Here is a 16884-nt window from a genome sequence, read left to right as displayed (position 1 = left end):
CAGCAGCTATTGTTAAGTGAGAGTTGAAAGAGAAATGCTGTCATCGTTCAAGTGGTTGGATTGCAAATCTTTTTAACGTGAAATCAAATCATTCCTTTGGTTGCTTCGCCATGGCTGTAAGACTGTACCAAAAAGACTTCAGATATCTAATGGGGATAGAAGCATCTGCTGGTTAGGAGCATCTGTCTCTTATCATGTATAACTTTTCCTGATTATTTCTCGAAAGGCAGACTAAACATGCAGTCCTGACATAATACAGCATCACATTTGTATTTCTGGATTGCTCAAATGCCTTTAGCCACTGAACGAATGTCTCCGAAAAGAGCAACATCCATGACCTCAAGGGAATCTAATGGAAAGGACTGTATTATTGAAAACCAAGAACAAGCTTTTATAATACAGGTATTCTTGCTAATAAAAATATCTTGGGAATTGAGTCCTTAATCTATAAGGCAAGCGTCTGATTACAAGAAAGAGTGTTAGTTTAAAGAACAAATTTAATAAATTTTAAAAGACTTGAGTCAATTATCATTTAATACATATCCAGATAGCATACATATCCCCTTAGTATTCTCCTTCTCACAGATTTCCAGTTCCTGCTTTATAAAGTGTGGTTTTGTCTGAATAATCTCGCTGTGGGGATGTCTTGCTGTAGGACTGAGTGAAAATATAGCTTGTTGCTGCCCATATCTTAAATTACACACATGGCACTGGGTATCCTACCCTATCTGATGAGGGGGATTGTGGGTAATGAGGGAATATAACTCAGAATAATGGTAAGAGGTACTTGATTGTATGGAGCTGCATGTTCTAATGCCAGGGTCCCCCAAGCTCTGAGTTTGGCTCCCTGTGCCACAGAGATGGATGCTGGTGCCAGGTTTAGAGATCCCTTGGGCAAGATTCTCTCAATATCCCCATTGTTCGGTGAGTCCACCTTCGCACTCCCATTGTTTTGTCATGGCTACCCCTGGCTTGTTTAACATTCAGAGAGCTGGGGAGCAAGCAGGCAGTGGTGGCTACAGCTCCTCCTCCTCTGAAACATGGGAGAATGAGAGATTGCAATGGTGAAGAAGGAGAGCCATTCCAAGGAGCCCTTGCCACTGAGCCCTGTTGACGTGTGTGTCTTTGGCAGGAGCACAGGTATACCCACCTGTCAGGTCAGCCCTGAGAAGAACTGTTCTGGTATGTCACTTCCACCCAACCTATAACACATCTCAGCAGGATAAAGTTCTTGGAGGCAGAGAGCCTGGCAATTGCCCTGCTCCTTTAGGAGTGACATGGGATCATTGTGTACCTGCCAAAATGGAGGACAGTGCTATTCAATAGATCCAAAAAGGGTTGCAAACAGAAACGCAATCTCTTTCACCCTGGATGTGAGCCTTGGGACAGGGTCCTCAAAATTGTATTTTTGGCAGACTTCCGTGGAGTTCAGCTTAAGTGGATTTGAAAGCTGGCTGTTCTCCAAAAAATTGGTCATGCTTCTTGGAAATGAGAAAAGAGCTAGGAATTTCTGTAACATTGCATTAATGGACTATAGGTGACTTGAAGCTGACCTAGGAGTAAACAAGATTTGCATCAGGGGTTCTTGAGCTGTTGCTTCCGGTGTGTTTTCTCCATCTTGAATTGTTAACTGGAATTACATATTTTTTATTCTTTTTTGGTCTCATATTGAATTGGTGTCATGCGGGGGCTATATGCAAAGTGATAAGCATTCCGTGCAGAGCTTCTGTACTCTATCCATTTCACAACTAAATTGCAGGCCTGTCATTTGATGATATAGGTAGAGGGGAAGAAAGCTTATAGCCACGGAAGCTCATGCATCTGTACATCACACTTCCTTTGTTCAACACCTTTTCTTTGTATTCTGATAAGATGTGTAGGTGCAGATTGGCAGGTGAAAGAATAGATCTTATTTATAAACACAGTGCACTGCCTAGCATATGCTTTAGATTGTTCATAGGAACAGCTGAATAATTCTTGTGCTACTTGCCCCATCTGTGAAGGACCAGAACTTTAAGTAAGTAATTGCATCCATCATGTCCCCTTCCCCCTGCAACCCCAGTTCCCAGATTTGATACCCCATTTATGTATTCTCATTTTTTTCCTGTGGCCTAAGCAACATGACACAGTGAATTGTTTTGTGCTGACATCCAGTGCCACAATCTGCAACCAAATAACACAAGTGCCTGTATAAATGATAGCTATGCATGGCTCCCTCCTTGCAGCCTTTCACTATGGTAAACCAGATTGACCCCGAGTGAAAACATTGCAAAAGTGGGGCTGGTGTGGCTGCATATAGAATGTATATACTTAGAACAAGTATAGGTCATGACAAGTAAAGATGCTGTCTTCCATATTTCAAACATACATCTGCAGAAAAGGATAAGCTGTGACAGTTCTCTTGTAAACCCTAATTTAGCCGAGCAGATTGCATTGAGCAGAAAGCTCAAGGGTGCCCCTTAGTGGATTTGTTTTGCTAATACATATGAAGCAATGTCCTCTGTAAGGTAAGCATTCAAAACTCCAGCAACTGTGCGGTTCTCATGGAGTAATCATGTTTTGTCCAGCTATATCATCAATATCAACAACTTCATTGCACAAAATTCTTCCAACTCCTGAATTAAATTTTATTACATTAACAAATCTGCAGTTTTTAACAAATTTAAATACATTAACAAATTTGCATTGCAAATGCACCTTGCATTTGAAGGTGATTCAAATGCGAGATGTTTTCACAGCTTTAAATTCACCTTGCCATTATCCAAACTGTGTTTATCTCATACTAGAAGATACATCACAGTCCTTGCAGCAAAGATTTCGTTAACAAGGCACGGTGCATCGCCAGTGGTTAAAATATATTCAATAGCACTAATTCATACGCAGACTCAGTCATGCCTTTGAATATGTCTCATTTATTTTTACTGATGCAAGGGCTCTTGAACGTAGCAAAATCATTAGACAAGCATCTAGATCAATCACAGAAGTACATTTTAAGTGTACAATTATTAAAAGCTTGGTGTGGGTATAGTAAAATGAAGAGAGAGGAGGCTATCTCTTTTTGATACTTCCAAATACCGAAATGGCTCTTCTTACCTTATACCCCTTGGAAAAGACTCTTTTGAGAAGAGCTTCTTTTTCTTGATTTAGGAGTGTAAACTCGAAGAACAGCTAATGGTTAAAGGGGGAATATAGTGACAACAGCTCTTGAGGAAAGGTTAATACACCTTGTAATGTATTGTAGCTCTTTATTACAGGGCCAAGGAAGGAAAGAAGAAAAAAGCCAAAAAGAGAAGAAAGCAAGGAAACCAGTCAGGAAAACAGAGGCCAAGAATCAACAAGGCAAAATCAAGAACAAGAAAACAAAAGTAAAACTCCATTGAAGAAAAGACGAGCACAGGATAAACAGCAGAAACCGGCATCCGTCAGCACTGCACACTAATCACCTAACACCACTGTTAAGACTTTTGCTGCTGCTATCTCCACCAGATTCCAGGGGCCAGTGCTCCCTGATTAAGCCACAGATGGACAATATTACTAGTTATACTTAAATCTTAAACGACATTCCAAATAATTGCTATTCCATTGTTCATGCAGTCCTACTTTATTCAAGCAAGGGACTGACATGAGCCAAGAGTGTGTGTTTTTAAGCGAAACAACTTTAAATGGGATACTTTCACTGTTATATTATATGCTTTTGTGCATCTCTAAGAGGCAATTTAAAAGTTTTGTATATAGTTATCAATATGGTATAAGGTATAGCAATATATTGAACAAGATCTGGAACTCCCCCTCTTTTTCCTGTGTAAAATATTTTTCCATCTATTGTTTATGAAGCAAGAGATATCTAAGTAAAGATGCAGTATTCCTATGTGCAAAATTATATATGTTACATATGAATCAAGAGAAAGTGGAAATCTCTTAAAAGGGGGTGAGAATCTGAGGTTTGATAACCCACAGAACTTCCTGGTGGTTGCCTGGATTTGGTCGCAGATTCATGTGAGACACCCCAGACTGAACAGATCCAGGGTTCTGGAAACAAAAGAGGGGTTGGGGAGAAGTGGAAGCAACAGTAAATGCATTGGAGGTTCTTCTTCTGAGGGACAAACAACGGTGCTTAGCTATGCAGCGCTCTTATCTGCAGGACAGCACAGTATTTTCTGGTCTAAACCATAAGTATACCATGTGTGCTGCTCTATGCTTTTTGTAACTCTGTGTAACTTAAATTTACATTTCAAATCTTCCAGTGAATGACAAATCATAATTGTAGAAAACAAACACCGAGTGAATAAAGAACAGAGAAGTTAGACCACAGAAATATAACACTACTTGCATTGTTGATAATTTTTTTTGAATTAAACATCATCACAAAATTGGCTTTGTAAATTAAAGTCATCACACACACACACACACACACACTTGTGGAGCATGTGAGACAAAATTATAGTTTCTTCCAGTAAGAATTTTGCAGGTGACAGGCTCCATAATTAATAATAAAGTGGGGACTAATCACATATTGGATAATAGTGATACAGCTGTAGAAACAGGGTTGAAACGAGCCATATAGCTGTGTCTTCATAGGGTTTTGATCTGCAGCAGATAGCAGGCAAAGCTTTTTGCAACACAGAAATATTCTTACCTTGAAATTCCTGTAACATAGCTATAGGGGATATTTCAAAAGTTTGCAACCTGAACCTAGACTCCAATACATTCATCCACCCAAATGGAACAAGTTGCAGTTTGAGAGAAGAAGCATTTGTACAGCTCAGTCTACATGATTCACAAAAACAAAAATCACTGTGGCAGAATTCGTTCTGTTTCTCTTGCTTGCAGGACAAATGATGACAAAGTGAGCTATGGGTGTAAAAATCCCTGGAGTATGGCCACCACAATTGCGAAATTCAGTTTCAGCTTTAACTTCACAGAATGTTGAAGAACCTCAACTCAGTTCCGTATGATGAAAGGCAGCCTTTGTTTCAGCTTTCATCAATAGCTAAACCCAAACTTTTGCTAAAGCGGGAGACATGCATTCGTTTTTAAGCATGCCAAACTGAAGGTGATATAAGAGTAAAGGTTTGCTGTGTTTTTGCAGCTGTTGTTTTTTGTCTCATTCTCTGGTCAGCCAGATATTGAGGGTTGTTAGAACACGAGCGCTTCTTTATCCAATCACCTTCAACTTTCCGAAAAAATGACCACCTGTTTCCAGTCTAGCAGTCATTGCCAAGGGCTGCACACTGCCTTGCTTTAGTGGCTTTGTTGCTGGCTACTATAATGCCAAACTTGTTGTCCATATCCATATGTTTCTCTCTGAATCAATTTTAGTGAAGTATTTGCCCGTCTTCTATGCAGGTCAATGGGACCTCTGCAAATGCAAAGTCCTTGGCACCTGCATCCACTGCTTGCAAAATTAACTTAGCGGTGATGTTTGACAAACTCACAGCGATGACAAGTGCTTGGTGTTATCTTGCACTTTCTCCTTGAAATGGCATCTTAAATGAGCTGAATTTTGCTTCCAGCATGTGATTATCCTGCTCATCTTTGGAATGGTAGCTAGGTGAAAAGCGGTTGCTTGGTGTGAAACTATAATGATCAGATTTAACTGTTTTTGAAATAAAGTGTAAAAACATTCCTTTGCAAGCTACCACACTGGCATTGCCCATGGCTGCATTTGTTAATTAAGCAGTAAGATAGAATAGGAGACAGAACACTGCTGATTAGGGCATGGCTCATGTGCATCAAAAAGATCCTGATCTTATTGGAGTTGGTGTTGCCAATTTCTTCATCATTCTGCACCTCAGAGAAGCGCCATCTGGAATGTTTATGGTTTTAAAATTGACAAAAGAGAATATTTTATTAGAAACATATATTAAAAGATCAATTTTAAGCTGGAATATGTTGCTTTTTATTTAATTAGTAAGCTTATAATGACTGGCAACTGTTTATACTTCTGAAACATTACATATGGTTACTATCTTGACCAGCTGGAGTGGTCTCCTTGTGTGAGATGCTCCTCAAAGAAGCTTGGATATTCATGGATTTCAACTATGGAAGCATCAATAAAAATGGATATGAACAGTTCTGATCCAGTTCCAAAGTACTAAACAGATGACCATAAATAAGAAGTAGTAATTATTTGTAATAACAGATATACACCCATGTATCTGTACAGAGGTTGAGCATACAGAAGCAATCGCATGTTAATTTAACTCTACCTGAGCAGCTGAAAATTCTCAGTGAGAGCATATTTTAATCAAAGAACTCCATGTGAACTCAGTCCTCCAGTTTTAATAGGTAAAGAAGAACAGAATATCTCTGTAACTTGTACCTTCCAAGGCACATTCTACAAGTAAGTCCATTCTAAGCCACCATTTTGTGATAAAACTTTGTGCCGGGCATTACTTTAGTTCTCTTCAGCTATGTAGCAGCAGCATTGTATGCAGAAGTTTATAGAATAGCATTAGCCAAAAAGAAAAAGAAGGAATGTTCTTGTTTCCAGCAAGCTTGAAGTCTAAATTGTGACAACAAGGGAGAGACAAGAAGTGTTAAAGGAAGATGTGGAGGTGGGGGTAACTAAAGGAAGCATATTGATGCGAAGCTTTAACATAAAGGAAATGCATCTGAAGTATAAATAAATAAAGTTTATTCATAATCCACAAATAAATTACAACCAAGAAGATTTAGTCAAACAGCTGATTCACATGTCAATTTGTACAGGTGACTTTGTCCCATCCTTTACATGCAGAGATTCTTTTTCAGTTCGTACACAAAAGACTTCATAAAGGCTACGTTCAACTTTTCACATGGCCATCAGAATGGCTGCACATAAAAATGAGCTGGTAAAATCACACTGTGAGGACTTCATCGCCTCAAACATAATCCTCTAAACTGATCTTCACTGAAGAAACTGCAGCTTACATCAGAAGAGTCATGGGAGCTTTGTGCTTCTCAGGATGTGCTCCGCAGAGGGATGCTTCAGTCATCTGTCTCAGCCGCAAAAGCCACAAGAACCGAATGCTGCCAGGGTCAAGTAAACAAAGGTGAATTCTAACCTTAGAAAAGATCCTGCATGCACTCTCCTCCAGCTCATGCACGCAGGTGCGGTGAGTTGATGCCTCTGTTACAACCATGCCCTTGAAGTGATACTTCAGACCATATTCATCATCTTGCCCCCTCACACTGGCTTGGCGTACAAACCAGCCAGAGAGGCAGGACAAAATGGCTGCACTTCACTGGCTAGAGAACTTGCTAATTGACTGCAGCCCGTTCCTGTCAATACCAAGTATGAATTATTTATGGTGTATTAATTTGCTATAGAACATGGGGGGGAGGGGAAGGGAAGAGACCTAATTGAAGTTTAGTGTCCCATTGTGCCAGGTATTGCATATGCATGGCTGCACCCTAATTAGTCCCACTGAAGTCTGTATAACAAAGAAGAATAGGCCTCGAGTCCTCCCTGAAAATAATTACAGGAGCAGCCACAGATGTTTTCCATCTTTAATTATAGCCCTCCTAAGTGGCAAAACATCATTGTCAGGGTTCCATACGGCGCTATTGCTTTAGAAAAAAGTAACTGCAATGTTCAACAAGTGGAGTGTCCTAAATAGTCCTGTATTCTGGTTCTATGAAATAGTACCTCCAAATAGTGAAAAAAGAAAAACACAGATGCTTATCCAGATGTTTAGCTCCTTGCTAACATTATATGATTACCACTCTTGCACAACACCCTAAGGATTTCAAATCACAAGAGAAAAGCAAAGTATTAGCACTCCAGAGACTGAAACTCTGATGTTTCCAGAAAGGAATGGATATTTTGTGTGCGTGTAACTGAGATTTCCTCCAAGCAGTTTTAAGATAAATGTTCAGTCATAGAACCCTTTGAAGAATGCAGTTAGGTCCTTAAGAACGCAATGTATTTGTTTATCTTAGTTTAAAATGAATCCTACCTTCCAGCCGTGTGTATGGCTTTTAAAGATCGATCAGATGAATTCATGACGATACAGCTATCAATGGCTGTGAGCCACAGTAGGTTAATGCAACTTTGGCAGCTGTCACTGAAGTTGCATGCAATGTTCACACATGAAATCAAATCTGTGTGGGCCACAGTTGCCCAGTGTGGCACCTGCAGGTGCCAGGGTGCCTCCAGGCACCTCCCATTGTAGCCATGGAAAGGTCCCTATATGGCTCCCAGCGTACTTTTAGATATTTTCCCCATTTTAAAAATGGATTTCTAGTAATTGCACATTGGCTTCAAGAAAGGCAGACATAGAAACATAGAAACAGACCGAGTCAGAAGGGCCCTCCTGGGCCATCTAGTCTGACCCCCAAAATACCCAAACAAAATATTTATTTAAGTTTTAAAAATAAATAAATATCCCTCTGATACTGGTGTCTATATGCCACCAATTCATATATCAAAAGCATTGTAAGATCTTCCTTTTATTTGGAAATGCAACCTCTAACTGGCCCAACTGAAGGTTGCCCCATGATGTCCGAACCTGTTAATTATGGGTTCATCATGGTTAAACAATCCAAAGTTAGCCTATGATTAAACCATAGTGTCTAAATGTGAAGGTCATGGAACTGTTGATGAAGCCAAGCACAATTTACATATTTAAGGAGTCAGTAGCACATTCCTCACATATACCATGAAAAATCATGACCCTTGATTTGCCCATTCATGCACAAAGCAGTCACTGTTGACGTGAAAACCACAGCTAAGCTCAGAGGAAAAATAAAATTCTGAGAAAGGGTGGCAGATGACTTACTAGCAAAAAAGCTGCAATGCCTCATCCCTGCTGTGGACAAAGGGGTGGCCTGGACAGAGACGAGGAAGGGAGGTGTGACAAACTGGGGAAATGAAGTATGTCACCGTAAGCAGGCCCTGGGCTCTTGGCTCATTTCCACCTTAGCCTCCCCATCTACTCGCTGCATGGATCCCAGGAGCCCTTGCAACAAAACTGGCATCCCATGATCCCTTGCTTCCTCACCACATTAGCAGCTGTTTTGCTCTTGGTTTGTTGTGCGCTTAGAGCACATTTTGCCTTTGTCAGCTGCTGAAGGAACGTTTCCTTATCCTTCCCCTCCACATGCCAGTGCCAGCCAGCCCCAGCCGGTACTTGTTTTGCTCACTATTCCATTTTTGGATGCCCTTTTCCCCAGGTAGCAAGCTTCATTCATTCGCCCTCCTTCATCCCTCATCAAAGCAGCTCTTGATCCTGTCCTTCACCCCATTCCCTACTCCCACTCCCTGGGAAGTAGGGTTTAAAAAAAATAAATTAAATTTTCAGTTTAAAGTACAAGTAAAGAAAAAACACGCAGTTAAAATACGAACATATAAAATTAAACATATGCTTAAAATAAATCTTAAAAATACCCTGTCCCCCACCACCAGGACCATAGGATACATGTTACAAATAGAAAAAAAAAAAAAAATTCAAACACTCTTTCAGGACATTTCTCCCTTCCTAACTTGCAATTACACTTTTCACAGTTCAAATCCTTTTCCTTTTTTAAACACATACTGAGTAAATGCATCCCAAATCTTGTTAAACTCATTTTTCTTCATATGTCCTTTTCTCACTTTAATATCACAAGTTAATTTACCATTAATAGCTATATTCCAAACTCCTCTGTACCAAGGAAGTAGGCTTAAAAAAAAACACTCTACACCCCATTAGCTTTCACTCGCACTTCCTTCTCACCTTTGCTCTTAACCCACAGAAGCCTTTCTTACCACTGGTTAGAGCAGTGCTTATAGGGAAAGATGACGCATATGAATTTTGGCTACCTAATTTGGGAACAGTAACAAGGAGGGGAAAATGAACTTCTGCACTGCTAAGTCCTCGTGAACTTCTGCACAATCCTTAGGAATGGCGCCCTGTGGCTGATGGAACCACATCCAGGCAGTAGTAACCGTACGGGTATCTCTAGCCTCCTGCTGCTTCAGAGGGATCAGAAACAGCAGGGATCACTTGTCCAGCTGTTGACGACCATTGTGTCATTCCCAGCCTGCTTCAGCAAGGCCAGCATCGTCCTCAAGGAGCTCCCCATCCTGGACTCAGCAGCCTCCCTTTCAGAATGCAGCAAGCTTGCAATCACGTCTGGTTATCAGGTCTCTCTCCAAATCCAGAAGTGTTTCCAGAGAGCATCAGCTTGAAGCTGCCACATGCACTTCCTACAGCACTGACCCAGTTCCTTGCAAGATGGACCTAGTTGGTTTTATGCTTGCTATGAAGTCATGCAGTCCATTGTTTGCAAAAACAACCCCACAAAATCCTATGGGACAAACTGTATGCCATGCTCACAAGTATATAGGGCAGGGAAGGGAAACACTATCCCCTGCTAAGGGATTATATAGGAAAAAGCAAGCAGAATTTTGCCCCAATCCCTTGCAAAACATTATTAAATTGTTGAGCTGCCTGCAAAGATTTCTAGATGGCTAACCACAGACACCCTGTTTTCCAACAATGTTTGTATCTGAAAAGCCCCACTGCAAGTATTTATTTGATCTTGCTGGTCTCTCCTGGGTTCCCATTTTATCCTCTCTCTTGTTGCTGCATCTAGTGGTACATCACCCCCCCCCCACTTTTGCTTCTTGGCATGCATGAAGGGCAGGGATACATATCACACTCATCCACCCTGCAAATAAGCCACAGTGGGTTGAACAACAGTGTGGAAAAACCCATGGCAAAGTTGGACTATAAGGAAGGCTGAGCGCCGAAGAATTGAGGGCTCTGAATTGTGGTGCTGGAGGAGATTCCTGCGAGTCCCTTGGACTGCAAGGCAATCAGACCAGTCAGTCCTAGAGGAGATCAACCCTGACTGCTCTTTAGAAGGCCAGATACTGAAGATGAAACTCAAATACTTTGGCCACCTAATGAGAAGGAAGGACTCCCTGGAGAAGACCCTGATGCTGGGAACAATAGATGGCAAAAGAAGAAGGGGACGGCAGAGGATGAGGTAGCTGGATGGAGTCACTGAAGCAGTTGGCGTGAGCTTGAGTGGACTCCGCGGGATGATGGAGGACAGGAAGGCCTGGAGGAATGTTGTCCATGGCGTTGTGGTGGGTCAGACACGACTTCATGACTAGCAACAACAAATGGCTATGATCAAGCCTGTCGTGGCTTGTTTCCTCCTCCTGCTCCTCCTCCTCCTCCTCCGTCCTTCAGCTGACTCTGGCTGATATCCCAGGCACCTTTTCAGCAAAACCCATCAGTCTCGTTCCAGCCCTCACCCCACTCCAACTGCTACCCGTCTTCATCCCTGGCTTTTCTTCTTGGTGCTTCAGAAGTACACAACTGGGATTGTAGGGTTTTTTCTCCTTTTTTCTTCATATGTGCCCAGGAATGCACTTTCAAGTGTGTGTAAATTTACTGTGTCGATTTCTCTGTATGTTTTGGCTGTCAAGGAAGCACTGAAATGCAAGGCACAGGTGGAACAAAAGGTGGTTGGGGACACAGATCACCTTTGGCAATGCCATTTCTCCACTTTTGCACAGAGTCATTTCAGCACCTCCCTTTCAGCACATCCTGGAATTTCCAGCAAGTCCGGAGAAGGGAAATATTGCCCCCCACCCCCCACCGCAACTTGTGTGGCTTCCTTTCTAACCAGTTACTGCTGCAATCACTCTTTTCATATCTCCTTTTGAAAGCAGCTATTGCTTATGATTGCCACACTAACTGCTCCAGAAAGGAGTTGCAATTGTGGGGGAGCTAATTGGCGTATTTGCATGTCACAACAACCCACGGTGGCAGCAAGCCACTGTGGGCTGGTTGTCATGTCAACAGCACACAGTCGGCCCCACTAGACCATTGGGTCACCATAGGTTTTCGGCCCCCTCTCCCACCCTGCTCTTATAGCTACCCCAGGGGACACGAAAAGAGGAACCCTTCATTTCTCCCATCAATCACAGGTGTTGCTGCCAGCCATCTGGGGCTCACTGCAGCCTCCCCCCTTCCTTCCTGCCCCTTTTGTTTTTGGAGAGGGCAACCCCCTTTTTGACAGCTATGAGCATTTTCTTCAAAGTGTCCCATCAACACATTGGAAGGGCTCCCTGCAATTTCTATGTTTAAAAAAAAAATTAAAAACATGTAATGTTAAAGTTAAAGTCTTGGGGGTTGCCCCTTCATAGCAAGAGTCGCAAACATTTCCTCTGCTTTTAACTCCCATCGTGGGACATATTTTGCACTTTGTTCTAAGTCTCTAGGTGCTTGGAAAAGCAGAAATGTAAACACATACACTGCCTTGGAGTGGTTTGGGGCTGAAACGTATGTCTGTGCTTATCAGATTCCAAAAAACAAAAACCCCCGTTCCCCCAAAAGCAAACCAAAACAGAAAACACAGCACAACACAACACACCCTCAAGGGACAGCTGGTCATGGTGCTTGCCTGCTAGCCGTGGGACCTGCTTGCTATGGAACCTGCTAGCCAATTTCTCTCACCCGCAAAGGAGTCAGTGGTCCAAGTTCAAATGACGTAACAATACATTGTGGGTGGAAGAACAGCACACTGCTCCACATGAATTTAAAAGATAACAATTACTCACCACTGGGAAATGAGCAGTGCCCAATAAAAAGCTGGCAACAGTATGCAGCAGAAGACTGAGCCTAGTGAGAAGTCTTCTTATATCTGCGAGGATTTGATAGGCAGTTCTGCTGACCATAGTGGCAATCTGTACTGTAGAAATTTTATAGTAAATGAGCAAAGTGACCCTGTTCCCCCTAGACAGCAGCAGGGGGGCCATGGGCTCATTCAGTTTTGCAGAACCAAGGTCAGAGATCACTTCCAGCTTTCTTGGAGCAGGAATTCTGTGATGAGATTCCTCTTCTGCTCTCAGAGCCAGCATGGAGAGAACCATGTCAGCTGCATGATCCACGTCTTGGGAGTGACTCAGAGAAGGAGTGTAGAGAATGTTCTCGGTGGTGGGATGAGAGAAGATGGCATATCCTGGCTGTGCTCCAGCATCCTTTCCCCTGCCCCCATCCAACAGACCTCAGCTAGATGACCAAAATCAGACATTTAGCTGCTTTGCAAGGCAGGAGGAGCACAGAGGCAAGAGACGTCCCATTCTGCATAAGATGCCTACAATCCTCCAAGTTCAGAGGATCATGGATGGCCCAATTAGATTTTACTGCTAGGCATCTGTCAGCAGACTACTGGCCAGTGACAGCAAAGCCCAGGATGCCCTCTGAGGACTATTCTTATATTTATCTTCCAATATAGTCTGTTTAATAATAATTTGGCTGCACACTCCAGAATGATGAAGACATGAATATGTGATACTATTTGCCAACTGAATTACAAAAGACCCTTGAGAGAGAGAAATATAAACAAGTGATTTTCATATGCAGATTGAAGGGAGTTACCACATACAAGACAAAATCATAATGAACTAGAAAACAGGAAACTGCTCCCAAGAAAAGAGAAACATAAAGAGTAAGCTTACAACAACAACTGCAAGAACAAATGAGTAATAACATTGGTGTCGTGCAGCTGGCGCTCCTTCCCAATGAAAGCAATTACTCCAGTTGATACTACAAATGTCTTTTTACTAAACAGTATTACAATTACAGTCACACCAGCTAGAAAGTTATCCTCTCGTTCTACCTAATTTCAACCCACACTGGGTCTATGAATCCTTCGTGGCTGCCCCTCCAAGGACAGAATGTTGTGACTCCTCTCTTTGCATCGCTCAGTCAGTCTTGATTCTAGCTGTCCCAGTCTGCGCCTGCACCTGCAAGAACAAGCATCCTCGAAAGTTCCTTGCCTCTTATCTCCTTGGTTCTCACATTCCATCTCAGCAACTTGTGAGACTGTTTTCCCATCTACTCCCAAATGGACCTCTTTGTGCACCTCTGTTTTGACTTCTCCCTGAACTTCCTTATCTGGCTCATTCTCAGCATCTGTGAAATTGGGGAGTAAAGATTGTTCTGCTGACACCAGAAATAGCTCTTCATCAACATTCTGGTTCTCATGGGAATTTTCCTCCTCTTGCACACATGTAAGGGACTCTTCTGAGTGCGTGCGCACAATTGGTCCAAAAGGGCAATCATGTTTTCTAAGACTTAGTGCCCCTCCTAGTATGAATGTACCCATATACTGAAATCAACATCTGATGCCCTCCTCAGAGTCCATTTTCCAAGATCGATTTGGAAAATAGTAACAAGGGAGAGGTCCTTCTCCTTGGTGGCCGCATGACTGTGGAATGCTTTCCCCAGTGAGACCTGCCTGTCACCAGCATTGCTTTTGGTATCAGGTAAAGGCCTTCCTCCACTCCTAGGCATTTGAGAGGATATGGAGGATTCTGTATGCATTGGTTGTTTTGGTAATAGCCGATATTGATGTATTACTTGTCATACTGTGTTTTGGTATTTTTAATGCAAATTGGTTGTAACTATGTTGTATTTTTTATGTTTTTAACCATTTTATTTTAAGTCACTTTGGGTTTATTTTTAAGACAAAACTAACTAAAAATTTCTGCAAGCAACAACCCTATGACTGTATTAAAGGGATCATGATTAAGCAAGCTCTGACTAAAATACTTAAGCGTGACTGCCGACAGAGCGGTTCCCAGCCTAGAGCACTCACCTTGTATCAGATTCAGAACCACATCAGTAGCACTCTACTTTGCAAAATCACAGAACAAAAATAAGCCACAATGACTTGTCCTCACCCTCCCTCTCCACAACTGCACATGCTATATACATGCCAGATGGGATTTGCATAATTACAGTGCAGCTTGTTGTGTCTTGTCAAGGTGCCCTGTCAAGCTAGGGTTGCTTGTTGTCATAGGTAACAAGCCATCCAGAGCCTCCAATGGCCCATGAATTCTGGGTAGCTTGTTACCCATGGCAAAAGTCCTCCTGCTCAGGCCCACCCAAGATGGCAAGTCACGCTGCTGATGGTAACTATGGAATTCTGCCCCTCCATGATTGTGTGCAGCCAGGGTGTTTACTTTTGCTTATTTCTCCTCCTCACCACCATTGGACTCTTCCTGTGAATGGCTCAAATGAAGAAATCTCCTTGTGAACTGGAGTTTTTACAGTCCCAACTCATACTAGCCAGCAGCCATTTCTATTATTACTGAGCTTGGAATAATAATCATAATAATCACAGAAACAGACGGCAGGCTGTACTCATACACAACTTGGTTCACACAGAGAATATTGTTTAGTTCTGCAAGGACTGACATCATAGTACTATTTTTTATCAATGCTACTATTTTTGGACACTCAAACAAACCAATCCCACTTGCTTACTGCACTTTTGGTAAGTACTGCATAACCATAATTGTATCTGCTTTGCATTAGAAGATTTAAAGCATTGATTTTTATGCAGTCATCTTCTGAGAGTTCCTTTTAGAAATATTATAGAGCTTTTTTACTTTGCATTTATTAATGAAGACCACTTAAAAGACAATGCTTCTATTAACTTTAGGCCAAAGAGCAGAAGTAAGATTAGTAAAAGAATTATGCTTGTAATGCTTAAGCTAGCTCTTTAAAGTATGATCATATCTACCCTGATAGCTGAATTTCTGGGAAAGGTCTGCCTTTACACTTTTTTACTTTGGCACCACCAGCTTGGGCACTGAATCAAAGACTGTGCAAAAGTCAATTGCACAAGTAACTATGGCAGCTAAACTGTAAAGCTCAAGGGGAAACATGGGCAAAGAAATAGGCCTGAAAAGATGGTTGCCAGCTAATTCAATAATCCTATTCACAGGATTCCAGGACTGGACCCATCTTTCATGCAGTTGTTCTAACGTTAGGGTGCTAGAACAGCCTTTGCAGGATCCCAACCACAAATTTAGCTAGTTCAACATTTTGTTCCTAATAGTGAGATGACTCACAAGCCAAGCAAGGTTGAATTATCTGTTCATTTATTATATTCCCATGCTGTCCAATAAAGGAAGCTGTCTGGGTTGTTCCCACAGCAATCTACTGCTTGTCTGAAACATCTGGCAAGGAAAGCCTAGAACAAGATGCTACAGTGTGATCCAGGTTCTGGAAAGCCAGCCATGGTCTCATTTGGGATAGTAGAAGTTGCCAGAGGTTCAAGCAAGACATTTCTTCTCTTCCCACCCAGCTTTCAATTTTCCTTTCCCAACTAACACTCATTATTCCATGGCTGCTAAGCATGCTGAATCTTCATTGGGTCATTTTTGGCGATCTTTCCACCTTTAGGTCTTTTAAATAAACGTGTACTTCTGCAAATCTTGGTTTCCTTCTTGTTTCTCAGAGATCTTATTTTGGAAAGAATCCACTGTCTTGTTTCCCCAAACCCTGGATCAAACTATTTCTCTTGTGTATACTGAGATTTGTTGATGTAAGAATGTTGTAATTGCTGAAATAATGCAGCAGTAAAAAGTACATGTACTTGCACGGGTCTAAGTATGAAAATGATCCACGCTGCAGGGAAACATTCCCTCTAAAACATTGCAAGTCGTGTGTGTTTTTTCAAGTAAGTATGCTTCAGACTGCAGGCTTTTGCTGTTGTCATTCACCATGCACTGAAAGTTCTTAGAACGTGTTTTTTAAAAACTGAAGTTACACATCCCTGTTCAAGGCTGCCCTCGTAGAAGTATTTCTAGGGAGAAGAGATCACCTGGCATCGCACTTGCCACACAACTACCGTAGGAGGCCGTGAGTTCCAAGAGCGAAAGCTTGCAACAGGCGCCAGTCCCATGCAACTCAGTGCAGCACGGATCGACTGCTATCTCACCCACGGAGGGGACCTCGTTCCCGGGGGCAAATCGAGACGGAGACGAGCCCAGCGACACGAGGGCACTCCTGCCTGCGGGCTTCCCTCGGCCAGGCGGCCGCACCCGCGCTGTCCCAGGCCGACGGCTCTCCTTCCGTTCTCCGTCCCCGCTTGGTGGCCCCTTTGGGT

The 16884-nt window shown here is 42.3% G+C and overlaps 1 protein-coding gene across 1 annotated transcript in view; it reads left to right on the top strand.

The window, feature by feature from the left end:
- RSPO3 (R-spondin 3) overlaps window positions 1-3705 on the top strand; it is a 65183-nt gene extending 61478 nt beyond the window's left edge. Inside the window, 1 exon segment of the mRNA XM_044449042.1 lies at window positions 3255-3705. Coding sequence (XP_044304977.1) covers window positions 3255-3439 — 185 coding nt within the window. The 3' untranslated portion in view covers window positions 3440-3705.
- The last annotated feature ends 13179 nt before the right edge of the window (window positions 3706-16884 follow it).

The sequence above is a fragment of the Varanus komodoensis genome, unplaced genomic scaffold, assembly GCF_004798865.1.
Source record: "Varanus komodoensis strain SLA01 unplaced genomic scaffold, ASM479886v1 scaffold1, whole genome shotgun sequence".
In the NCBI taxonomy this organism is placed as follows: Eukaryota; Metazoa; Chordata; class Lepidosauria; order Squamata; family Varanidae; genus Varanus; species Varanus komodoensis.
Note: the sequence above shows the minus strand (reverse complement) of the source record. Positions and strands in the feature narration are given on the sequence as shown.